Genomic DNA, 27,098 nt, shown 5'->3' with positions numbered 1-27,098 from the left:
TCACATGAATTATTATCAAGGATCAAACAAATGTGTAAATAATTAGTGTTCACCTAATCTTAAGAGTATCACACTTAATTGTGTCCCCCCCCCCCCCCCCCCCCCCACTAATAAAACCAAACATTTGCCGTTAGTAAGACCATCAGTGTTTTATAATCTGCGGTAAAACTTTTACACATTCCATAATTATGTCAAACCGATAAGGCTGATGGGGACGGAGAGAGGAACTGTAGAGATTTAAGAGGAGCTCATAGACAGAGAGAGGGATGGCAGAGTATCATCCACAGCCCGAGCACACTATCACGTCTGTGTGGGGAGTGAAAGGGATGATTCAGTTTATGCATCATGTAGGAGAGAGCAGTGAAGTGCAGAGTTGCATATAGATTTCCGGGCTGTCAGAGGGGCCCTTGTTCTCTCACTCTCGCTGAGTTGAGCTCGCTCCTCGCTCCTCGCTTGGATTGAGCTGGATGCATGCAGGACTTTTTTTTTTGCCCCAACTGTCACACAAACCCAGAATTAATGTTAACTTTGCGGCTCGGCGGTCAAGTGTTGTCTCACTTTGAATTGATTCACACAAAGGACGCTAATGATGCTTATGGACGCACCTTCTCGTCTGTCGCATGTTACAGTCTGGCAGGGGGCAATGTGACCTCGCCCGGAGTTTTAAAAGCAGAAGGTTTTCATAACCTCATCTGCTTTTGTTATTATGATCATTAAAGAGCCATAGTCCCTCTGCTGAAGGCTGAGATCCCTGGAAGCCCCAACACTCTTTCCTTTTCCCTTTTTATAGCTTTGGTTTAAAACATATTTTTATTATTTGGATCTTTTAGCACTGCTAGTGACATCATTTTAATTTGGAAAGACTTTTCTGTTCAAGGACAGCACGGTGGTGCAGTGGTTAGCACCTCACAGTGAGAAGGTTCCCAGTTTGAATCCCGCTTTGGCCAGGGTCTTTCAGTGTGGAACATGTTCTCCCCATGTGGGTTTTCTCCGGGTACTCAGGCTTCCTCTCACTGTCCAAAGACATGCAGATTGGGGATTAGGTTTATTGACTGTTGCTGTGAATGGCTGTCTGTCTCTGTACGTTGGCCCTGTAATACGCCGGTGACCTGTCCACGGTGTACCCCGCCTCTCGCCTAATATCAGCTGGGATTGGCTCCGGCTCCACCGCGACCCTCAAAGAATAAGCAGTGAAGATACTGAATGGATGGACCTTGATTCAAAAAATTTACCTCAGAAGGAAGAAACCATGTTTTGTCCTTTGCTTCACTAAGATTTTGTTCCTCAACAGAGTACGTCTACCTGTATTCCTCCTATTCATGTCTCGTGGGTCTCCGCTGCTGTAGAAATAATCCTCTTTTGTGTCTTGTTCTCTGGCCTTCATCAAAGCCTTCCTGCTCCTCCAAATGTCATCCGCCCGGCTCAGATTTGGAGATGTCTGTGTTTGCAGCAGACGTCAGACTGCTTATTGACTAAGAGTCAGGAGCCCCCTTGATAGAAACCAGGAATAGCTTCACTCGCTGGCTTTTGCTATTGATTGCCATATACCCCACATGAAACTGAGCCTCTTGTTGGTTGCAGTTAATGAGGAGCTCCCTGTGGCAACTGTAATGGAGCATTTGCAGCTGGAAGTGGGATGTCTGTATTGAGTTTCCCCTCATGTCTCACTACGTTCAGTTAATCAGCATCAGTGAAATGCCTCATAACTCCATTACTGGTTTAAGAGTTGTCTTGTGGTTTTGTTCGGATGTGTTCTTAAAGTTTGTTGGGGCAGCTGTGGATAAACAGTTTGACCGGTGTCAACTCATACATGGCAAACTTAAAGTTAAATAACTGTGATCTGTAATGAGCTGATCAGAGCTGAACAGCAGGCCTGTGTTAATGTGCTTATTTCCTTTGGCTCTGGACTCTTCCATCCTCACCACAACAGAGAGCAGGCAGAACTGGAGCCCGCTATGACCTGTGGGAATCCAAACATTTCACAGTATCATTGTTTATAATGTATACACACCAGTCCTCAGCACTATGAAAACAGGAGTTCAACCGAGGAAAGCTTTGGCCAGAAACTCCTGTAATTCCTGTAATATGAGCTGTTATTTTGGATTTAACCTTAAACTAACATGTCCAAGAAAGTGCTTCATTCTTTTCTGTCCTGGGCAGAAAACAACAGAGCAGGTACATGCAGTTCACATACAGGAGATTCTTGAGTGTAAGCTTGTTTGTCAGTAGACACTATCAAATTAATCTGAGTCGCTCACGTACGTTTCTGTTGATGATCACCAGTGATATCACTTACTCTGAACAGAAACTAAAAGGAACACGATACAATCTGAGATGGTAGCGTGAAGTGAGAGGGTGAACTTTGGCCCCCTCTTAAAGATAAAGTAGTTTTGTTTTTGTCCCATGACCTCTTTTTTTTGTGTTGTTGTTAAGTTGCATTGTTATGGAGTTTTCTTTGTCACTTTCAGTAAGAAAGAAATGTTTTTTTGTGTTTTTTTGGTCAATCGGTTCGGTTAGGATAAAGTGGTTCAGACTGAAATATCTTGACTATTGGATAAATCGTTTTTCTGCTTTATTTATTCAGTAAAGTTTAAGTGTTCATATTGGTGCATATCAGGGTCTAGTATTTGTCTTTATTAGGCAAACCTGCAACAACCTTCGTTGTACTTTGTGTTTACTGCTAATCAGTTTTTTTTTCATCCATACCAACACCCTCAACTAAAATGATGAACAAAACATCATATTTGAAAAACATCAGCATGTTAATGTTGGCATTAGGAGCATACTAGAATGCTGATGTTAGCATTTAAACCCAAAACAGCAAAAACAATGCATAATTTGAATGAATGTTGTTTCTTATATCTTTCCAGATCTGAGGTGAGACGCCGCAGTGTTCTTTTGTCCATGGCGGCTGTTCGGTGGAGGCCGTCCGTCTTGTTCTGAGGTCACAGATCATCATTTCACGAGTGTCCTGACTTCACAACAGTGCATCAGTCTTCCATTCAAGGAGCCCGGTGCTGCAGCGAGACAGAGAGGGGGGAGAGAAAAATAAACACAGGTTTAAAAAAAGACGCTCTTCATGAATTCCCCAAAACCCTGAAAGGCAGACAGTGTGAGTTGGCTGGCGGTCTTACAGGAGGCAATGGGGTGGACAATGACTATGGCTCGGCTCTGTCTCCCAGCCTACACTGTGCTGCTGGTTGGCTGCTTTCATACGGCTGTCACAGAAAATGATGTCACTCCACGCCTCACCTTCTCCTACAGTAAGTTTTTTTATCAACTTCTTGCATGATACTGCAGCGAAGCATTACTGACTCATGTATGCATCACCTATTACAAGAGGTAGCAAACTCACTGGGCTGTTTCGAGCCATTGAAGGATGACATGTAGTTTGCTCCACTTAGTGATTTTCCTTTGTTTGATCCTTTTTCGTGAAGAGCAGTTCTTGGCAAACTGTTAATAAACAATCAGGGCTGTTACTCTCCACGCTTTGTGTAGCAAAGATGTTTCAATCTCACAAGTGGAAACGGGAATGTTTTTTTCAGTTAAAGGAGAAGTAGCATGCTCATATCAAGGTTCATGGTTTTAATTTGGGTTGAAAAGGTTTAAGTGCTCCATTGTTCAGAAAAAACATCACTTTCTTCATACTGTCCCTCGCTGCTGCTCCTCCCATCAGCCTCTGTCTGAAACACTTGTTTTCTTCTTCTTCATTTGGTTTATTGACGGGTGGCCACCAACGTCAAGGTGCATTAGCGCCAAACACTTGGTTTTCGCTCCTGCCACTTTAAGGCCCCCCTCCTGATTTACGCTTGCGTAATGCAAATATGGGGCATAGTGAAGTATCGGCCCGATTACTGACAGGCGCATGCTCATACCACGTAGCAATGTACACTGTAATGTCATTATTTCCCAAAAGCTCCATTTTACATGTACACCCTGATACACAGAATTCATTTTCTTTTAATAAACACTTTGGAAAGCATTTGTAAAAACATTTGTGACTGAAAACGCTGTTTGCGTGTGTACAAAAGGCCCAAACGATGTTTTGCATTATCCATATTAATGTGGACAGGGTGTTATTGTGTCGTTTAGTTATTCTTTTATCTTGTAGTTCCTGATTATAACACAGAGCTGATTGTGTAATCCCCGGTGGTGCCCTTGTTTATTAATTCTGTCCACTGGGGGGAAAAATCAATACACTTCATATGTGTTCATTGTGAGGGCTAAAAGGATTTTGATGGGTGAAATTGTATTTCTTTTCTTTACGACAATGGTTTAAAATCCATGTAAATCTTCCCTGTGAATGGCAGCTACCATCAGCGCGGCTGTGAGTACCTACAGGTCAGATGTAATTACAAGATGAACAGGCCTATTGTGCTGCAGCGCCGCCAGGGAAGTCCGACGTAGTCTCACAAGCGCTGAGCTATTGCTCTGCTATAATCTGGATTTCTGATTGCGTGCAGGAAGTCGTACCATGCAGACATATCGGAAACACAACAAACAGCCTTGTCGTATTCCACCCTAAATATAAATATATTTGGGATATTGCTGGATTTGTGGTGGATTTCTGTGCAGCATGCTCTGTTCATACCTGTGCCAAGCAGTAACCTCATCCTCACGGATGTAATAATTTGAATGATGTACAGCTAAACTTGAGATGACAAGTTGGATTTAAACAGTTACTGTGTCTTATTGTTCCGAAGGAAATAAAAAAAAAAATGGTGGATTACGGGATCCATGCAGGCTTTCGGTGATTGAGCTGTGGTTAGTGACTCTCATTCAGCCGTCGTTACAGTCTTACTCATTACGCTGATAGATGCCTCCTAATAATCTATCAGAGAAGTGGATGAAATTTCCAGTAAGGGGGTTATTCTGAGCGGCTCGGCCATCTCGCCTGTCAGGGCCTGTACCTTCTCCCACATGTAAGACCTCTATATACCAACAGGTAATATCTCTCACCTGCCAGGCCTCGACAAAGCCCGCAGCTCGCTCCCCGTCGGAGCATTTCACAACAACACACATCATTAATCACTCAGTGAAAAGACGCTTCACACTTCTCCCTGTTTTGATGGAGAGATTTGCTTTCAGGGCGTGAAGCCAATGTTAAAACACCACCATAAAACATGCAGAACCCCCATGTCACAAGCCCGCTGTTGTATATACGCTGTGCATTCAGTATAGGTGAGGCACAGTGAGGAAGCTAATTAGAGCTAACCCGTATCCTCTGTCATCAGCTTGTTTTCTACCAGCATTTATGTCGCTGCAGCCACATTGATAAGCTCTGACCTCTGCACGGGGGGTCATGCAGGGATAGTTACGATCCGCCCATAAAACCTAACAAGGAGCATTTTTATCAGGTCATCCTGGCCTCTATCTCCACAAGGCTGAAGAATCAGCGACTTAAATTTACTAGCTGCCTTAAGCTGTGAGTCTGAGTCTCCACCCATATGTTTTCTTTTGAATACAGAATTTTCAAACTAAAGCTACCCCTGTTCACATGAGCGTTTTGGCTACATATTAAGTTTTAAGCCCTGTCCATATCAACACGCCTGATAAAAACACATATCATGTCATTACTCACGCACACAAACAAACAGGAATTTATCAAATAATATCTCGTCTTCTAAGCATGTAAGCAGTTGCATCATTTTAAAAACAATCATCGTTTCCACACGTCTCTGTTTCTGCTCGTCCAGACTAACACTCAGCCAAGATGGAAACTAAAACGGTTCGGGCAGCTTTTCCAAACTGCGGCTCTAAAACTCAGGGGGGGTGAGGACACCAGGAGTAACCTTAGCAGAGTTTATTCATTTTCAAAGAGATGTATAAAAGACTGAGGAGGACGGTGTTAAAAAGACCTGTTTTTAGTTGGTGGATTGTGACAAAAGAGAACAAAAAATACAAGCTGTAACCACCTGATCAAGTTTAGCTGAGGCCCGGTGACACACGCGGTCTCGCTGTGGTGATGTCAGTTCTGCTACACTGACGTTTTGCAGCCTCCTGCAGAGGAGCTTTGTCATATTGTGTTTATAGTATCAAAGCAGAGTGGAGAGCTGCAGGGCTCGGAGACCTGAACTTTATACGGCACAAACTGTCTGCTCTCATCTTGGTTTCGGGTCCTCAATGTCCTATCTGGGTGCCACTCAGCTTGACGGGTTGCATGCTTGTAGGCGGACCAGAACCCTGCCTGCATGGCTGCTTCACATCCGGTAACATTCTCACAGACCAACTTCCCCTCCGCTTTGCTCCCACTCTGTCTCGCTCCCTCTCTGTGTCCCCTGGTCCCCGGCTCTGCCTTAATGAAGAGGGTAATCTGCCATGAATAATGAATGGGGATTTGTATGTGTTATGGTGTGAACACTTGTCTGGTTCTCATTATGCGCCTATCAGGACGGATCATGGGTTCAGGGAGTGGGGTCTGCATCTGCTTTTCTCTGCTCTTTTGTTCCAGGCCTTAATGCAAACCATGCTGAACGGCTTAGTGTGTTGGAACGCTATTTAAAGGCACACCTATAAGCCAGTTATGTCGCCCGTCTCCGCCTGTTGATCTGCTCAGCCCTCTGTTCGACATCATGCGACAGTCATGCTTTAATTTTGTGAAGCCGCCGTGCCCGCAGCCACAGTGAGAGTGAAGCGTTTCAATTATTTAAAAGCTGTCATGTCGAGACCATTTGAATCAGCTACCCTCAAGTAATTCAGAACGACAGTGGTGTCAAGTGAGATAAAGGTTTTTCAATGCTGTGCTGGTGCCACACAGCTGAACAGCAGTTTTTAATGCGAAGGCTTAAACATGCTTCACTAGATCTCAGTCCACCACTGAGGGAAGATATGTGAAACGTAATGAGGATGAAACTATTACTTTTATAATGACTGATCATGTATTTTCATTAGTGGCAATTAGAGCTCAATGAAAATTAACAGAGCCCAAAGGGATTTTGTAAAAATAATAATTTTGGAAAGGAAATTATATGATAATATATGAAATATATATCAATATGAAAAATGTCCTTGTTTCTGCTTTAAAATTGAATGTATTTCTTTGTCTTGAAAATGATGAATTCAATATTTTTAGATTTAGATTGTTCGAATGGCTTATCTGTGCCTCTGGTTATTTTTCAGTTCTTCTTAATTTCTAATCCTAATTTTGTTCTTCTGCGCAGGATAATTCTACTTGTCAACTAAATTTAAGTAGATTAAGGTTTACTTACATTGCTCTAAAAAGGAGAAAAAAAAACCTTTTATAGATTTCCCCCGATTCAATAGTGTGTGATTTTTCTGAATTTAAACAAGCACCTGTGACATATTTTATGATGCTGTAATACTCAGTAGTGGATTATGTGTGTATATGACTGATAAGTGTCCCTCTCCGTGACTGTTTTCATTACATCATGAAAAGTCCGATCATTGATCCTGATATTGCTGATGTTTACGACACTCGCTCTGTCCAGTCCTCCGGGGAGCGAGGACATAAATCAAACTCAACAGACCCAATAAAAACACTGTCACCGCTTCACTTGTTCAATTTCAAGGGGTAGTGAGGACACGGTGACTGTGTCTGCTCCTCCTGTAAATACACAGGTAACGTAGCATCAGGCTGATCCAGTTTGAAACATGTCACAACTTCATGTACAGTCTCTGAGATCTTGATACCTCGGCCCTGTTTACACTGAGGGAGGAGGTCATGGTGTGTTCCTGATGATCCAGCAGCTGGTTTACATTATTGTTGCTGATCCAGGGTCAGGTTTGTTGCTCCCTGACCAACAGATTGCCCTGTCAACATTTTCCATGGGAAAAAGATCTTTTAGGAGGAGTGAAGGTGCAGGCTCTTTAACAAAGTACAGGTCCGTAGATATGGGGGGGGGGAAGTGTTATATTTTAAAGATATACTGCACCGTTAAATATGTTTTTTGAGCTGTAAACCAAATAATATGACTGTACCCTGATGAAACACATTAATGGTGGATTTAATGTCAGATTTCTCAACAAATTTATAAAAAATCGGAATTACATGGTTTGATCGTGGCTCATCACACCACCTAGTGTTTCAAACAGTTTGGACCTTGGAAAACCGATGCTAAAATAGTCAACCATCTAGGACGTGTCTACATCATGACATGTAGATTAAACACCCTCGAATCAAATGTTGACAGGTCAATTATCAGATTGGAGAAATGCTGTTTATAGACAATATGTGGTCTGTTCTTATTCTAGTTGTGTAGCGATATCTACAACACAAGTTCTCTAAGGGAGACAGGCAATCTGCATCGCCCGCACACACACTGGGTAAAGGACATTTTATGTGGGATGGCAGTGTGTCGCCTCGTCAGTCCTCTGCTCAAAATCACACGCTGGTGGAGTAAGGCTCAGAGCTGGTGGTGTAGTTACACTTTAAATGTTAGCATGTTTATAAGCTTCCGTCCACTAATAAAGTTTACCACCTACAAGCCTGTTAAATCTCTTCCCTGCTCCTGCACTTTACCTCTAAACTTTACTATCTCTTCAGCCTTGACCAAATGACTCTCCAGCCTCTTTTTCTCTAAGCTGTGTTCGAAATTTCCACCAATCACAGCATCAGCGTGACGCAGCGGAGACAATATCCTGCTAACAAGATGTAGCTCCACACGTTACCAATACAAACAGCAGGCTCACAGCTTGCCTAATGAATCTCCTGGTGAATTGACCCTCTCGGCCTGTTGTCTTGATGCATGCCAGATGCTTTGGTCTCTGTCCTTCAGCTTCCCAGGTCCTCTCTCCCACACAATTACCCATTCAGCAGCAGCAGCAGCAGCAGTAGCAGCAGCAGCTCTTAATAGCTAGTTTAAAATTACTGGGGGGATAATTCCAGTCAGGGCTCCAGTGTGGCCTGTTTTCTGTCTCTGATGTCACCACACAGTTTGGTGGGAGCTCTGGTTGTTGCTCTGACACAGGGACTCCCTTCGGCACGTCGGCATCCTGTCGCTGCGACCATAGCTTCACCCTCAACAGCGGCTTTAAATCACTTCTTCTTAAAGCAATTGGATTCACGAGGGTTCATCCAGAGTAAAGTCCTTGAACAAAGTACAGTAAGCAGATGAAGATAAAGAGATTTGTGCCTGTTGTCTTTTCGATCAGCCAGAGTAGTTTCTTTCTTACTCTCTCTTAATTATAATTTCTTCTTGTGTCGTGATCTTCACGAGGTTTATTTTCTTATGCTGACGTGTCCTGGTTCAACTGTAGATCCTCGTCGTCTTTGACAAACTGATTTACGCGTCCTTGCTCTGGCGTTCTCACCTGAAACCATCTGTTTATCCGATGAGTAAAGATTCCTTCCTGTATGATGGTGCCAGCACGTTACTTCCTTTTAATTATGGAGGAGTCAGGATAAACAATGGGTGCTGAGTACTCATGAAGAGAAGGTAGAAATTGTGTTGTATAACTTGTTTTTTTGCAGGGCATCTGTGATTTTTTTTTAACCTTGTCTGCTTCTTGCTTCTACATGAAATGTTACTGTTTTAAAGCTTCAGTGTGTAAGATTTAGGTGAAAGGGATTTATTGGCAGAAATTGAATGGAAACTAATCCGTGTGATGTTTTCTCTAGCGTGTTTCATCTAAATTGTACAAATTGTTTTCTTTACTTTAAAATGGGACTTTTATATTTAAATACTATACTCTATTTACACCGGGAGCACGTCCTCTCTACGGAGGCAGCCATGTTTTTTACAGTCGTCCAAACTGGACAAATCAAACACCTTTAACTTTCTATGACATTTAAAGTTCACATGAACTGAAGGCTACCACAGGTTCTTCACAGGGTGAAGTGAGGGGTATTCAGCTGCAACATGCAACTTCACCACTAGGTGTCACAAAATCTTACACACTGAACCACGCATTAGCCTTGCGAGAGCAGGATTCCTTCAGAAATGAGAATGGAGGTCATGTTTACGTTTATGGACTGGCTCTTAATCTGGTGAACATTTTTCTTGGGTCATCTACAGGTAGACTATGACTAGAACTCATCCTTTTAAAATTACAAACTGCTTAAACTCAATAGTCAGGAAAAGTTCCTTCTGTTTAATGTTGACAGAAATCTTTGCTTTGATCTTCTCTGAACAAGAACAAGTTTATTGTTGAACAGATGCTGATCGAGAGTTTGTTGCAGAGTTAGCTGGTTAATTTCCACTTGTGCAGTATGTTTATTTGTGACAATGCTTCCTTGTAGTTCTGTTGTACGTAAATGAGAGCGGGTTCTTTAAATGAGGTATGCAATCGTCTGATCTCCTCCACATACAGCTGTAAGAGCTGATAAAGTAGCCCCCTCGTAGGAGAGGCCACTGATTTCATCAGTTATTCTAGCCCTACAAAAGAAGGCACTTAGATCTCTGTCACCAAAGGACAAATTACTCCACTCTTCCCCTTCGGAGGGGGATTGTTCACGCATTTGATTATCCTTCTACTTTTTTAGACACGGACCCGTCAGGAAATCAGCTGCAAAAAAAAATTGTTGAAGGATCCCTTAAAGCCCAATATAATTAATTTCCCCTCTTAATAGATTAGAACGCCAGTCTGGGCGAGTATTTGAGCCCATTTAGCGGCATCATTTGCAGAAATTACTTTTAATTACATAATAATGGCAATGATCTCACATTGCTTACAGCTGTCAGAGGTTGAACCGTGGAGTGTGCCCTTGTATAAAGGGTCCCAGATGAACCACAGAGTCTGCTCTCTCCAACTCAAGCAAGGGTAACTGTGATACAGTGAAGTGTAAAATCCTCCCGTTCTGCCGGCTGGTTCCAGTCGGACACGTTCCTCAGTCACACACTGAGGGTTGTCTATCTGCTCGACCCTGTGACCAGTGTTTCCATCATCAGTGCAGCAGAGAGAGTAGTGCTTTTCCTTTTTCTCTTCCATCGTCGTTTAACAAGAAGGTTACAACAGATCTGCTCCTGAAAGCTGTTGCTCCTCTCGTATTATAGAGGTTAATTAAGTTGTTTGCCGTGGAAAGAATTTAAAAGTACAGTTGAAAAACTTGACAGTAATTTGCCTTCGCACAGACAATGTCCCACATGCTCAGGATAATCCACAGACCTGGGAATCTTTTCTTCTGTAGAAACTCATTGCAGTGAAACACGTTGACAGGCAGACAGGCTCCTTTTAAGTTTGTCAGTGTCTAAATTGTTTCTAATTACTAAATGTTGAAAGATTTCTCAGAACCTCTGCAGACGGGGGTAAGTGAAGTAATAAGGGTAGAAGTGAAAAGATGGAGGATGAGTTAATGGAGCCTCACTTCGGAAAATTTCCGGAAAATTGGGGCGTGAAATTTGTCTTTCGCATACGAAGAACACAGCTGAACATTGTCCGGGTCAGACTCGTTCACAGCAACAGGAAAACGTCTGGAACATTCAGGAGAGGTGGCATCTGGGGAAGAGCACGCAGGAGGCAAGATACTGCACATTTTACCTGGAGCACTGGCAGGAAAATTACAGAAAATGTCCGGAGCAACGGACTCGAACATTTGCCCCTCCAGAAAATTTCGGGAATTCAGTGCTTGTGTGAAAGCAGCTCTTGTAAAGTGTTGAGCCTTCACATTGAGATTTCTTGTGTCTGGAGCTCTTCTGGATGAATCCTCGACCGATGTGATGAACCGTGTTGCATCCTGATCATAACCTGCTCTAAAACATTAAAATACACCTTAAAAACTCATGTCTCCAACAGACTGATGCACCTCAAGGTGTTTTCGTTTGCCCTGAAAGTTCCTCTTACAAGGAACACCAAGATGAATGAGGCCAACAACACATTTCCCTCCTTCAGTAGTGACATGACGGCCACTTCACACACTGTGTGACACTGACACTGTGGCTACAACAAAGTACAAAATGCTCTTCCTGTCCTTAGCTCTTCCTCTGAACCGTCCTGTCGGTTTCCCCTCTTCCAACCATTCACCACAACATTTCTGGGGCTGCATTATCATGAAGTGGCCTTGTCAGGAATCAGCCTCAGGCAGTCAAACAACAATAGAGGGGATTCTTTAAGATACTGTGGTGGATGCTGAGTAGAGGGCAGGGCAAGTTCAAGTAGGATACACTCGTTAGTTTCTGATTGTGCTTTTGAGGTAACTGTCTGGACACTGTTTGACCTCCAGAAGTTATTCTATCCTGGGTTTTGTGGTCGTTTGAACCGGGCTGGTGTTGCTCGGCTTTGGTCTCCACCAACTCTCGAGGGGAAACATTTGGCTCTGGATCACTTCAGCTAAAGTTACATATTGCAAATGAAACAATGAAAGTGGCTAATAGACTGTCACTGTTTATATGGAATATTGACTGCAGCGGCTTTAAACTTCAAGCTCTGACCTTGAGGCGTAGATATTGTTAATAGATAGATGCTGTTAAATTATACCCGTTAACATTGACCTGCCCCTCAGAGAAATAAACAGTGGTGAACCGATATGTCTATACTGGTAAGATGATAAATGTTTTCCTGCAGTTATAAATGGTGAGCGTTGTTGTGCGCTCATAAACCCGCCTGCATCTCTTTAATGATGCTCAATTAGGGGCCTCATTGTTTCCCTCCGAAAGCTGTGGTCGCTAAGTATGACAGTGGTGATCTGACTCCAGAGACTAATTGTGTAGATATCCTCCCTTAAAGCTTTTGTTTTGGACTTTGGCCTTTGTCTTTGCCTCTCGGTAAATCACAGTTAGATTCACTCAAGGTTCTGTGGAGAGGGGAAAAAACGTTGGTTAACGCCACCAGCACATCAGGACTCCATTTATCCCATAATGAGTGAAACGGAGATAGAACAGCCCCGGTGGGTTCCCACACAGTACGCAGAGCAGAGCCTCTTGTGGTTTTACAGACACATTTAACTACAGTACGACTCTCTGTTGCCGTGGCAATGGATGGCTATTAACGTGTTATTTTCCCAAGGGGGAGGAAGTCGCTCAACCTCATGTACCTTCCCACTGAGGTGAGGTTATGGCAGGTCACATTGACTGCAGGGTAAATACCACATCAGGAGAACATAATGACACCTTATTTTACCTGGACCGGATAAGTTTTATGCAGGGAAGTGTCATAAATGTGATTATTACCACCGGCGGCAGTGGGTTTTAATCCCGTGTGAATCTGTCACCCATGTGATGACAAAGTGAAAATAGACCCTGAAGCTGACTCAAAGTTATATTACATTTAGGTTTTGTGACCAGCAGATTGAAAGTGAGACTCACCTCATATTTTTATTTTTCCTTGGGCTAAGTTCAGAGTTTAGTTTCATTTAGTGGCATTAATTCTTATTTATCACCTGTAGTAGTTACCTCCGTCAAGAAGTTAAGTTTATGTTTTCACCCCTGTCCATTTGTGCTGGTTTGTTTGGTTTTCTTTTGTAAGGAGGATAATGCAAAAACATTTTTCCCACAAAACTTGGTGGAAGGATGTGGTACATCTAAGGGAAGGACCCATTCGGTTTTTGTGCGGCTCCAGATCAGGGGACGGATCTTTCTTTAACACTGCGAGAGAGGGTGTAATTCACATTTGACACTAATTTCTCAGGGAATAATTCATGGATCTTCCACCGAATCAGGTATATTTAGTGAACTATGAGGGTATGAAATTTGATGCAACCTGTAGTAGTTACCTCCGTCAAGAAGTTAAGTTTATGTTTTCACCCCTGTCCATTTGTGCTGGTTTGTTTGGTTTTCTTTTGTAAGGAGGATAATGCAAAAACATTTTTCCCACAAAACTTGGTGGAAGGATGTGGTACATCTAAGGGAAGGACCCATTCGGTTTTTGTGCGGCTCCAGATCAGGGGACGGATCTTTCTTTAACACTGCGAGAGAGGGTGTAATTCACATTTGACACTAATTTCTCAGGGAATAATTCATGGATCTTCCACCGAATCAGGTATATTTAGTGAACTATGAGGGTATGAAATTTGATGCAGCGCGACAGAACTTAAGTGGATTGTTGGATATTGGCGGAGGTATGAGCTCGAATGAGTTCCATTCTAGTTAGAAAATAAAGTGATTCAAATATTCATGATTTTGTTATGTTTGCCATAAAGGTGGCATTTTGCTACTAAAAGTATTTTCCAAGCTTCATGGGTGTCTATGTGAAAATTAATTTCCCATTAAGATATCATGGTGGGAAACATAATGTTTAATGAATGATGGCACAGATAGTTGGACTGATTCAGTTTGAGAAGGGCCTTGGTTTCTTTGAAAAGTGAAGCATAATGTTCGCCCCTCCCCCTGTCCCAGTAATTTCCATACAGTCCCTTAGAGGAGCAGTTTCTATATAAGCCAGAGAGAACATCCCTGTATTGACATGAAATCATAGCATTGAGAAAAACAATATTAGACCTTCCTCACTCAAATAAATTGAGTTCTTTGGAGTTATATTTTCCTCTTTCTTCACATTTCGGGGGCAAAAGTCGTGTTTCAGAGCTTCAGTCACTTTCAGTTTCCATCAGCTCTCTGCTTCTGTTTATGCTGGAATGCAATCAAGGCGAGTTGTTGAAGCTGCTGCAAATCTGAGATACAACAGCAGTGATTAGGAGAGTTGATGGTTTAACCCTTGGCATCAGTCAGGAGGTGTTATTGGCTTAAATGACTCACTTCACTTATTGTACTTAATGAGAAATATGAGGGACTTTCTCTTTCTGTTTTCCTGCTCCCTTCTCTCCTGCTCCCTCCACCCTCCCTTGTTCTCTGATGACACACACACACACACACACACACACACACACACACACACACACACACACACACACACACACACACGCACACACGTATTTCCAGTTATATTGAAAAACTGTGTGAGGCCATGCATGGTCCTTGGTTGTGTTGTACATCTTCTGTAGTAGGTTCACTGCCCTGCAACGTCCAATAATAATGTAACAATATCAACTGTTTAATGAAGTAAGGAAAATTTCTTTAAAAGTAAAGTAAAACTAAATGATGACAGTGAAGAAAATGTTAGCTTTTTTACTAAAGATTTTATTCAAAATCCTTATGTTTCATGAACAAAATATTCCCACTTTCAGACATGCACAAAATTATTCAGTGGCTGTGTGTGGGAACACAAATGTTCAATTCATTTGCTCCAGACTTTCTCCTGAGTTTTTCCTGCCAGCCCCCTATAGTGAAATGTCCCAGTGGCTCCTTGTGAGAATACAGCGGGAAAATGCCACAGTGAAAGGGTGAACATGTTAACGATGTTTCTTAAATGTCCGGACAATTCACATTGAGCGAGTGGGCACGTTGATGACGTTTTCCAGCTGTTATGAACGGGTCTGACCCAAATAATCTCCTGCTGCTTTCTTCATATGTGAAAGGCAAAGGCCACAGAAAGTCAAGACCCAATTTTTTCAGGCATTTTCTGGAGCTCTTGTGTGAAAACCGCTTATTTTTGAGTTGTGAAGCTGTTTAAGGATGAGAAACTTTGAGGGCTTTGGCTGAAGGTACACATTACGTGATTATGATTCATTTTGACTTTTATCTGTGATGCACATCAAATGTTGTGACCACACACAAATGTTAATTTGTAAATTCAAGTGGCCGTATGCATGTTCTGTTCTCTGCAGCTTTTAATGGTTTTTCACATAATTCATAATAAATTAATCGTTTGTCTCTTTTGTCTCTTGTGTTCAGATGCGAAGGAGAGGACGACCAGAAGTTTCTCAGTCGACGGGGTCTCCAACTACACCTCCCTCCTCCTCAGTAAAGAAGACAACACGCTGTACGTCGGCGCTCGGGAGATCCTCTTCTCTCTCAACCTCTCTGATATCAGCGCAGTCAAGCTACAAAGAAACGTAAGAGCCGTTCTGCAGGCGCCTGTAAACTGCACCACCATATACAGTATGATATACTCCATTAATATGAATGGACTTATAATAAGGTCCCAGAGGTGCAATGTGGATATATGGTTATAAATTTGATATGATACAAAAATTGCAGTGTGAATATTAAACACACCTGACTGTATTAAGTCTGAAGTGTTTCTGTCCTCCAGCTGACGTGGATAACTCCGGAGAAGAAGAGAGAAGAATGCGGTTTTAAAGGCAAAGACCTGCAAGTGAGTGAAGTGCTTTTAAATCACAAGTGGCTGATCTCACTATTTACGTGACTGCAGGTTTGTTTTGTTAGTTAAGTTGACCATTGTTAAATGGCACTTTGGAAAAAAATAAAAATCCAGGTCCGAACTCTGGAAATTTCCTGTCGAGTTGTAACTTTCCACTCGGCAACATTGGGTTTTTCCCTCTGTCCAAACAAACTTTTCCTCTATTACACTCTTTCTTTCCGTCAGCCTGCTCCACCAGCACATTTATATGTAAACACACAGACCAAGGGCCTTGTGACATTATCCCCACGACACTGGGAGGGAGCAGATTATCAGAAGCAGCAGAATACAATTTGAATATTGAAAATTGCTTCAAAATGATGGCACAAAAATGCAGAAATTTGATTTTCAGTATGATACAATTTGCAGTGCCACGCGCTCTAGATTAAGAATTTTATGTTTTTGTAAACTACTTCACTGTGGGGAAGTTTGTAGACCTTTTATTTTTTTCTTTGCATTTTTAACTTCACTTTATAATAAGCTTCTGTAAACTATTTATTTGGCATAGAAAAATTTAAAATAATATTATACAGTGTAAGGGGAGGCGGAAAACCCATTGCACTTATTTTTAATTACGTATGAGAGTCAACAAATGAACACCAACATATATAGCCTAATAAAAAATATTTTAAAAAACACACACAAAACAGCAACACTACTATTAACACAAAAGTAAAAGATGTATTTGCATTGAGAAAGAAAAAACAACACGTAAAGAATAAAAACCTGACACTTAAACACTCTTTTTGAAATTAAATCAGCATATTGTTTGGTGAAAGTTGATCAAATCCGAAAACAATCTACCTCATTTATCTTTATAAATACAGCCTAAATCCTTGTATGTCATGTTTATGTGTTTTTAAGCTTTGTTTAATGAAACTTTTTTCTGTTTCTAACTCAGACGGATTGTTTCAACTACATCAAGATTTTACTCCGTATGAACAGCACTCATCTGTACGTGTGTGGGACCTACGCCTTCAGCCCCATCTGTGCTTACATAGTAAGTGTTTATCTGAAACTGTCAGATGTGTTGCTGTGCGCAGCTTGATCATGTGCATCACTTGCTCTCGGAGGATCTACCAACTTGTATTATTCAAAAGTTAATTTCCTCTGTTGGAAGACTTTTTATTTATTAGATCCCGGAGATAGAGCCTCTAGCATCTGACTCATGCTGCTTCCTGCCTCTCAGCTCACTTAGCAGTCTGGCTCAGCCCCTGTCCAGCTACAATAAAATGTGCATTATTTTATTACATCCTGTGCCGGAGGGAAATGGATCAAAATATTTGCCGCTTGTAATCAGATTAAATCGGAATCAATCCAATTTACAAATTCTTTCCTCTAAATCCTTAAAAGCCTTTTATATCAGTTCATAACAGGGACGACCTGTGTGTCAACTCCAGCCAAAGACTGACTGACCATGGTTTTTTACTGAGGGACAGAACAGTCACTGTCACAGCAGGTTACAGTTCTATGCATTTCTACTAACCTGATGTGTTTTTTCTCCAGAATGCTGCCGACTTCTCCCTCGTCAAGACTGACAGCGGTGAGATCGTTGCAGAGGACGGACGAAGCCGCTGCCCGTTCAACCCTGAATACAAGTCCACGGCCATCATGGCGGGTGGGTCTAAGTGTGGCCGTCAGTGCTCAGTAAATCAAGCTGTGTTTAAATGTTGTGATTAGTAAAATCCACTGTGGGGATTTGGGGAAGTTACCAGATACAGGTGGTTGATATCAAGACAAATTGGGGCACGACCTCTGGATTTCATTACTGTGTGTGACGCAGGAGCTCGTTCCCTCATGGTAAACACTGTGATTACACTGGTCTTCCTCACTGTGTTGCAGATGGGGAGCTGTACGCTGGGACAGTCAGTAGTTTCCAAGGAAATGAACCCATCATTTACAAGAGTCTGAGCCAAGGAACAGCACTAAAAACAGAAAACTCCCTCAACTGGCTTCAAGGTACGACACTGTGGCTGGATTACAATGATTTCCATGATAACTTCATATAGTAAAAGCTTTATATACAAGAATATCTAATTCCTTATGAGATACCTGATATTCTCAAACTATGCTTGACTAGTGCAGTGCTAAAGGAGCCACAGCTACTTCACAATTATCCCTTGTCATTAGTGAGTTCTCCACTTCTACAATATACAGTCACTTTTTATTTTTTGTGTGCAGAGCTTTTTATAAACAGTCAATGGTGCAGAGTGAAGTTAGAAAACCTTATGTTCATCCTACCTGGTTTATCCCCCTGAAAAGTTTTATAGATTTTATATATTTTCAGACCCAAGCTCACAAGTTTTCAAAATAAAAGGTCTCGCACTGCCCTTCCTTTTTTTTACAAAAAACATACGTGTGAAGCCGATAAGATGAACGGTTCACGAGGTATGTTCTCTTCATACAGACAGACGTAGGTGGAATAAGCAAGTAGATTAGAGATGTATAGTTCCTGCTGGTGATGGATAGTCCGCTCATTGTGATGATGTCAGAGGGAGCAGGGACGTATATCCCCGTTGCACATACTGTATAGTTGACCGTATTGTTCGTGCTGCTTCTCTTTCAGACCCGGCCTTTGTTGGCTCTGCCTTCATACAGGAGAGCCTGCCCGAGGGCAACCCGGTGGGCGACGATGACAAGATTTACTTCTTCTTCAGTGAAGCAGGAAAAGAGTTTGATTTCTTTGACAACACCATTGTGTCACGCATTGCTCGCGTGTGTAAGGTGAGTGATGCTTGAAAGCAGATGGTTCATCTAAAGCTGCCTTTTTACCCTCCAATCTCTATAGGAATCAGAAGGGGGGGGGGGGGGGGGGGTGTTGTGCGTGTTTTGTTTTGTTTGTGTTAAGTGCACGCTTCAATTCAGACGTTTCTGCTTCTTCTGAAAGCTTCTCACAGATTATATATATATATATATATATAAAATGTATAAATATATACAGTAGGAGCATCACTGCTCTGTCTGCCCAGTGACGCAGGATCTTTCACTCCAGAGAAACATTCATCGTGCATGTTTCCCTCTGTTTGACTCTTTCTCTCCAGATCCTCTCCTCCCTTTATTCTTATCGTGTTTCACAAAATATTTATGTTCAGACACGACTTCGGTAGCCAACTCACGCAGAGTGGCTCATGACTCGCACAAGATCCATGCGCAGGAACAAGATTATCACCTGCTGAAATACCTGAGGCCTTTTAAACCAGACTGCAGACCTCACACAGTCTGAGTCTGTATCAGGCCGCCACTCGTCTCTGTGGAGACAATTTATCACCGCACGGGGAGGAAGTTTGACATTCACCTCAGAGGAAACATGACGAGTTAGAGCGCCTTTTCAGAGTGGTCTTGTGACGCCATCTCATGTTCGTGAACGCTGATCACAACTTTTGAGGCACCTACAGAAAGTGTTGTTCCTATTTTAATGTAAACTGTCTCGTGGTGTGTGTCCTGACAGTCATCCTGCTGCAGTCATAAAGGCAAGACACCACCTAGAGTGTTTCTATAGCCGACATCAAATTAAAAAATGAGTATGGCACTCAGTAGACTCCATACCTCTTATGAAAACACATTTAAATTCACTGGATCCTGATAACATTCATAAATATCAGTCCCCTAAACATGGCAGATTTCATGTCATCATGATCCATGATCCATGAATCATTCTCTGGGAAATCAACGAAAATGTTTAAAAAATGTTTTTAAAACAATCTTAAAGTAAGGGGAAAATCATTCCAATTAATAGAATTAAATAAAAACCGACTCATGTGGGATTTTGTTCAGGGGGTTTTGTCTCATATGGTTCAAATATGTGCTGAATATAAGCATCCTTCCCCAAATTGCCCATATGGGATTGAGTAATAACGTGTCATTTTTTTCAGAGTTGGCTTCCCAAACGAAACAAAATCCAACAGAAAATGTAAAACAGAAAAAAGCTTTAAAACGAGATTAATTCTTTGAAGATAGATGATGTCAAATGAATTCCTCTCCCTGTGTCTCATAATCATCTGTTTGACTTATTACGTTGGCCACAGTCCCGCTCTTTGTTTATTCCAGTGTTTATTACACAGGTTCTACTTCATTGAGCTTCGCTATGGAAGGATAAACAACGTTAAGCTTTAAAAAAAAAAAAGCATGTGCTCATTTACAGGACTGTTCGACTTCCCAGAAAAGAAGCCATTACTGGCAGCCATTTTCATAGGATTTTTTCTAACAGCCTTTTGAACAATAAGGGATTATTGAATGGGACGCATTGGCTTCAAATATTTATATGTCGGTTTAAACACAAAGTGGCTTTAAACTATAAAACAAGGTTCAGCGAGGAGAAGCTGGGAATAAACTGTATGTAGTTTATTAGCTGGATTACCACAATACATTTTAGCTTCAGAAGCTCAGTATTGCGCATGTGTGTCATCTCCTCTGATTAATGTAAAACCGGAGTGGACTCATTTGAAGTTTTGTCTTAATGGGTTTTATGTATCATTTAGTTTTTCTCTTTGGTCGTCTGCTCTGCACATCTTTAAAACTGCTTATTCCTTCCAACAGCCAACTTTCCTCTCGTTAGATATTTGCCTATGAGAACATTAAGAATTGAAACCATGAACGGAGGTATCAGATCGTCTCCATTTAGTCCCTGTAGATTGTCTCACACTCAAACATGACGTATTGTAAATCACGTCCACGCTGAAGTTTAAAGATGGTTTCTGGACAAATTAGTCTACATGTCAAAGAAGTCCCGTGTCCGCTCGCATCACTTTGAAGGCTCGTGCCAGATGCGCTGAATCGCAGCAGTAGTGTCAGGGAGGGAGAATCATCAGGGAGTCAGTTGTGATGCTGTATATTGTTCTCATGACATCTGCTGCCTCAGTGTGGATTGATGATTGATTGGAAGAGTTTTTTATTTAATCAATTCAAGCAGCTTCAGCCTCATGAAGAAGGCAATTTAAATGACCAAATTCTTTCCCTAATATAATACAACATACTATATGTACTGCATGTTGTGGTATGTAATGTATCTCATGGCAATGTACCACATGATGCACTTTATATAACCATGTCACATTACCAAAAAATAACAAGTAAACAAAACATGAAAGAACAACAAAATACTACAATAACATTTAAAATCAAAGACAGCAGATAAAATAATTCAACACAATTTAAAAGCATTTGCATAAGAGAAGGATGAAAGAAACACAGGTAATAGCTAACATTACGTAAAAGCTATTTGGTAAAAGTAAGTTTTGAGAGATGATAAACAGTTCATAAAACAAGGGAAATATATTGACAACATATATTTTATATATTTGAAAAGCTTTGTGATGAATAGAAAACATTTTTAAAAGAGATTTAAAACACACTGAGGATGTTGTCTGTCTGATTTCAGTTTTCTCTAACAGCAAAGGTCCGGTCACCCACAGTGACTATGATCAGGGAATAACCAGCAGAGCTCCGTTCACACATCTAAGCGTTCTTGCTCTCTCTGCTGGCGACATGTTGAAAGGCTTCAAACCAACAGTATATTGTTTGTGTTGCAGGGCGACACTGGAGGGGAGAGAGTTCTGCAGAAGAAATGGACGACTTTCCTCAAGGCTCAGCTCCTCTGTTCTCTGCCCGATGATGGATTCCCCTTCAACATAATCCAGGACATGTTTGTGTTGACGCCGAGCCCAGATGACTGGAAGAACACTGTGTTTTATGGAGTCTTCACATCTCAGTGGTGAGGACCAGTGTTTTAAACAACTGTAGCCATAGCTCCAGATATATAGACTTGAGAAGGAACACAAACTGTCTGAGGTTATGTCACAAAAATGTTTGAAAAGAAAAACAAAGTGCAGGCAGGGCCGTGGTTACTAAAAGAAAAAAATAAGTAGAGTTTAAACTGTTCAATAGCAAATATTTTAGACATTTTAAGGACGATTCAGTTTTTCCACCACCACCACAATTACATATTTGTTATGTTTTTAACATTTGGACCATCATGTAGGGAGATAATATTTATTGGAACTAATCAGTTAAATCAATAAACAAATTCTGATGGTTTATTTATATAATATTAATGTATAAATTATCATTACAATAATTTCTTTGATAAATAAATTGAGACCATTTATTTAATACATGACTTTTTTTAAATAAATACATTTTTATCATTTATACAATTTATTTAACATATAATTTGTGATAATTTAACGATTTTATTTAATAAATTAATTGTGACAATTTAACTTTAGTTTGAGAGAAGAGATGACACTTTGTATGAGATTTTGTTCTATTTACTTTCCCTCTGCAGTCCTGGACCAGTCAAACACGACGGTTGTTTTTGTATCAGATAAGTCAGATGTCAGTATAAATATAGTCTGAGGCTTCCAATATGTAATATCCGTCTACAGGGTTACAGGCAGCTTCCTTCAAGGTTACACCTGTGAAATGATCAGTGAGTCAGCCTCTTGTCTGTCTCCTCAGGTACAAAGGGGCCTCAGGAAGCTCTGCAGTCTGCTCCTTCACCATGGAGCAGGTGGAAAAAGCGTTCGACGGACGATACCGAGAGGTCAACAGAGAGACCCAGCAGTGGTACACATACAACCACCCGGTCCCAGACCCTCGGCCTGGAGCGGTGAGTATCTGCTTGCTGCCCTCTGCTGGAGAACCTGTAGGCACACACATGTCAGGATTCATGTAGAGGGGTTAAATAGGTGCCTTTCTGCTCATCAGTCACATCCTCAATTTTGACTATCAAAGGTTGAGCAGATTTCTGTCGAGCTGGCGTCGATCCCCTCCTCTCGTCCCTCCTGATATTTATCAAACTTTTGTTGCTTTCATTTCCTGTCAGGGTTATCACACTTTTTTTTTTTTTAAAGAGGTGAAACAAAATACAGCTGCCTTTGGTGTCAATATCCAGTAAAATGTGAAAATATGACGTGTTGTGTTTTCCCTCTGCAGTGTATCACCAACGCTGCCAGAGAGCAGGGCATCTCCTCCTCGCTGCACATGCCGGACAAGGTGCTGAATTTCGTCAAAGACCACTTCCTGATGGACAGCGTGATCCGCAGCCAGCCTCTCCTGCTCAAACGTAACGTCCGCTACACGCAGATCGCTGTCCATCGAGTCCTGGTGGCGCACAAGGCCTATAACGTGCTCTTCATTGGCACAGGTACAAGACTCCACGCACACTCAGCCTGTGTTTCCCGTAGCGTTCACAAAAACCTTCAGTCTCATTTCAAGGCGTTTCGTGTCTTTTCTAGATGATGGACGGCTCCATAAAGCCATTAACGTCAACAACAAGATGCACATCATCGAGGAGATGGTGCTCTTCCGTGATTCCCAGCCGGTGCAGCACATTGAGCTGGATACTGACAAGGTAGAGCGCTGAGAGAGAAAACCAGGCCCGGGTTGATTTACGCAGCCTTCCCACACTGTGAGCTAATAACGAGCTCTGTAAACGCATCCACGGGCAGTTTAGAGATTCCATGAGCCATGAAGTGTTGCCGCTCCAAGCAGAGCTCGTGTTCAGTGAGCTAATTACATGCGTCTTTCTCTCAGGGGATTTACAAACACTTTGGGGATTTAACAGCTGGGATTGTGACACTTTTGTGAATGCTGTTGTGTCTTTGTTTAGATGTGCACTTCGGGGCAGAGAAATTAATTTTAGAATGATCTATAAAAAAAAGCTCAGTGCATTGTATTTAGATCGTGGTCAGACAAGGAAGATGCTGGATGAAAATAGTTACCCAGTAACTGTATTTCCTGTCCCCGTCTCTCTTCCACAGGGTCAGCTCTACGTTTCCTCTTTCTCTGAGCTGGTGGAGGTCCCAGTCGCCAACTGCACTAATTACCAGAGCTGCGGAGAGTGCATCCTCTCCAGGGATCCTTACTGCGCCTGGAACGGGAGGCTGTGTCTGGATGTCAGGCAGGCGTCAGCACGAAGGTATGTACAATAATCTGCACACGGAGCTTTAAGGGAGACGTTTGTATGATATGTGATAAGAGGCTGCATTTGCCTACACGTTCTGATTAAATGTGTGTGTTTCAGTGTCTGGCAGCAGGATGTGGATGAGGCCGACACGTCAGCTATTTGCAACAAGGCGGTGCCAAGCCCACGTTCTGCAAAACTTCCACCTACGCGTAAGTGGACTCCTCTTCTCTGTCAGATATTAGATAGAGTGCAGCATTGTGCACAGGGTGTTTCCATTCTATGTACTTCAATTTCATCATGTCAAACTATCATTATCGTGAATTCAGCCGCAGAACAGGCAGCGCATCTTATTTCATCTCATATCTCATAGATCTGTGTCTCTCCTCTGCCTTTTCCACAGGAACGCCTTCGTGCCAGGTGATCATTATCCCAGCCAACACATTCAAAGTACTGCCTTGCAAACTGCGCTCGAATCTGGCTGAGCGGAGGTGGGAGTTCAGCGAGAGTGCAGGTCACTTCCATTACCCCAGCCCAGACGGAGGCCTGGTGGTGGTAGCTCAAGCTGACAGGCAGGAAACCTACGAGTGCTGGTCGGTGGAGGAAAGCTTCAGGCAGCTGCTGGCGAACTACTGTGTGAGGGGCGAGGCCAAGCAAGAGAGCACCACCCTGAACGGCCGATTGCACACGCCACAGATCTCCCAGGAGGAGTTCATCATCCTGCCGGGGAAGGCCCGCTTGCCGCAGATGAACACCAAGACCTACTGGAACGAGCTGATCGTGGTGTGTGCCCTCCTGGTGTTTTCCCTGGTCGTCTTCTTATTGTTTGTGGTCTACAGGAACCGCAACCACATGAAGTCCATGCTCAAGGAGGGAGAGTGCCCCAATATGCAGCAGAAGAAGCCCAGGATAGTGGTGAAACCGGCCGAGAACTTGCCGCTCAACGGCAACACGGTCACGGCGTCGGTGTCAGACCACAAGGGCTACCAGACCCTTAATGACAACTACATTTGCAGCACTCCGCCACACGAGTGCTCATCGCCCGACAACAGCAAGGGCTTCTCCGAGTCGGAGAAGAAGCTCCTGAACTTGAAAGAGAGCCACGTAGAGATTTCTCCCGCATGCCCGCGACCTCGAGTCCGGCTTGGCTCTGAGATTAAAGACTCTATAGTGTGAGGCTACAGCTTCGTGTTCATGTGGAGAGACTCATTTTAAACTGAAAGGAGAGAGTGCACTTGCTGAGAAAGACAAAACCCTACAAGAGGGGAAACAGACTCTTCATGGAGAACACATTTCATTACACCGATTTTGCACTTTGTCTTTTTTTTTTTTTGTTCTGTCCCTGTGGCCCATGTACATTTCATTGTATTTTTCGTCTCACATGCATTTTCTAGTGCATTCATAAGCGCACTGGAGAAGTTCCAGTTTGCCTTCAGACTTTTGATGCTTTCACATACGGCTCACGGGAATGTACCGAGCGTAGCTGGAGCGTCACAACCACGATTCAGAGACTGAACTTCTTAGCATTGCCCCTCCAGTCCGTCCATGTAATCTAGAGGTGATGCTTCGAAAAGGCGGAGTGATGTTCAGACGTGTTCCCACTAACAGCTGATACAGTGTTTTCTGTTTTTGATTTTCATTCTGTCATCTGGTAAGAGCCGACCCCCTGCTGAGGCTATGCACTATGTTCTGTACGGTAGCAAGTCAAACACCAGAATACACACTAACAAGTCAGTGACAGGCAAGAAAGAAACATAGGTGCCCTGTGAAAAGGTCTCCATTAGCCCGTGTGTGTTCACCATAGACTGTATATAAGGCTGGACGACATGTCTACACTTCCTCCCGTTGTGCAAAAGCTAAAATATCCTGCACATAGCTGCCGCCATCTTGCATTTTGACATAATTTGGAGCCAGAGTCTTTGCAGTAGTGATCGTGGTGTGAAGCCACGTTATCGAGGTCCCTGCCGATAAATGCACTTGAAGTAATTAGGACCAAACTTACCGGAAAAACATGAGCACTTGAACAAACATCAGTGTGATGAGAACTACCTAAAATGGCATCAACCATCTTTGAGAAGAAAAATATTTTATCTGTATTTTGACTTTTCAGTGGCTTTTTTAATCAACATGGATGAGGCCCATTTGTCAACCTATACTGTAGCCAGCCACCAGGGGGCTGTCATGTCATCCATCTTTATATACAGTCTGTGGTCTGAACCATACACTGTACATAAAGATGAACGACACGTCTCCACTTCCTCCCACCATCCAGAAAGGAAGCCAAAAAATCCCCGATATGAAATAGGCCATCTGCGCAGTAGCAGAGTCCCGAACACGTGCTTGACCAATTATGAATCATTATTCATAATTACCCCATTTTATAGCGTCAAATAACATTAAACCGAACCTACTGGAAATATTAGCACTTGAACAAAGAAGAGGATGGTTTACGACCTTTACTGCAACCAGCCACCAGGGGGCAGACCAAGAGGATGTGGCTTCACTTTTGGGAAGCAGTCATGTTGTCCATTTTTATATAAAGTCTATGTTTCAGACACGTATATTCATTGTTTTGTCTGAAATATAACAACAGGAAAAAAAGAAGAGTTGTCCTGAGAATTCAAGAAGGTTGATCAAAATGAGACCAATAGATTTAAAGTGAAAGAATCACCTCAGTGGAAATGTAGAAACCCTCATCATCCCAATCATCACTCACCATAAAATTATCCTTATGTACTTTTTAAAGTATTGGTATTACTAGTGGGTACAAATATCCCTCGGTGGAAAACTGACTGCCAACAGGGTTTTCTTTTACCAAACGTGATAAAGGGAAAACAAAACGCTCATTCCAGGTATTATCATGTTCTTCATGAGATAGGCCGTCTATGCAAAGCAAATAATGTGAAGTGGGGTAAACACCGAAAGAAAACCTCACCTCCAGACTGAGTAAGCACAAAAGGTGTTGGCACTGTTAACGTCTGTTGGATCTGTGGCACTGCAAACACACCCCGACACGCACTCACACTCATTACACTGACTGTAAGTATGCAAGAGCTTTTAGCCTTTTTTGGTGCATTTCAGGAAGAAGATAATGAAACTTAGAAAG

At 42.3% G+C, this 27,098-nt stretch overlaps 1 protein-coding gene across 2 annotated transcripts in view; it reads left to right on the top strand.

Moving 5' to 3' along the window:
- Nucleotides 1-26,171, top strand: part of sema4ba (sema domain, immunoglobulin domain (Ig), transmembrane domain (TM) and short cytoplasmic domain, (semaphorin) 4Ba) — a 51,218-nt gene extending 25,047 nt beyond the window's left edge. For both annotated transcript variants that reach the window (XM_034588425.1, XM_034588424.1), the window contains exons 2-15: nucleotides 2,871-3,263; nucleotides 15,621-15,781; nucleotides 15,982-16,044; nucleotides 16,991-17,089; nucleotides 17,596-17,707; nucleotides 17,932-18,048; nucleotides 18,656-18,813; nucleotides 21,618-21,799; nucleotides 22,546-22,696; nucleotides 23,023-23,233; nucleotides 23,325-23,440; nucleotides 23,850-24,007; nucleotides 24,113-24,204; nucleotides 24,396-26,171. In XM_034588425.1, the coding sequence (XP_034444316.1) occupies nucleotides 3,143-3,263; nucleotides 15,621-15,781; nucleotides 15,982-16,044; nucleotides 16,991-17,089; nucleotides 17,596-17,707; nucleotides 17,932-18,048; nucleotides 18,656-18,813; nucleotides 21,618-21,799; nucleotides 22,546-22,696; nucleotides 23,023-23,233; nucleotides 23,325-23,440; nucleotides 23,850-24,007; nucleotides 24,113-24,204; nucleotides 24,396-25,168 (2,514 nt within the window). In that variant the 5' untranslated portion in view covers nucleotides 2,871-3,142 and the 3' untranslated portion in view covers nucleotides 25,169-26,171. The remainder of the gene's footprint in view (nucleotides 1-2,870; nucleotides 3,264-15,620; nucleotides 15,782-15,981; nucleotides 16,045-16,990; nucleotides 17,090-17,595; nucleotides 17,708-17,931; nucleotides 18,049-18,655; nucleotides 18,814-21,617; nucleotides 21,800-22,545; nucleotides 22,697-23,022; nucleotides 23,234-23,324; nucleotides 23,441-23,849; nucleotides 24,008-24,112; nucleotides 24,205-24,395) is intronic.
- The last annotated feature ends 927 nt before the right edge of the window (nucleotides 26,172-27,098 follow it).

Source organism: Hippoglossus hippoglossus, chromosome 6 (assembly GCF_009819705.1).
Source record: "Hippoglossus hippoglossus isolate fHipHip1 chromosome 6, fHipHip1.pri, whole genome shotgun sequence".
Classification (NCBI taxonomy): Eukaryota; Metazoa; Chordata; class Actinopteri; order Pleuronectiformes; family Pleuronectidae; genus Hippoglossus; species Hippoglossus hippoglossus.
This window is presented reverse-complemented; position numbering and strand designations above follow the sequence as displayed.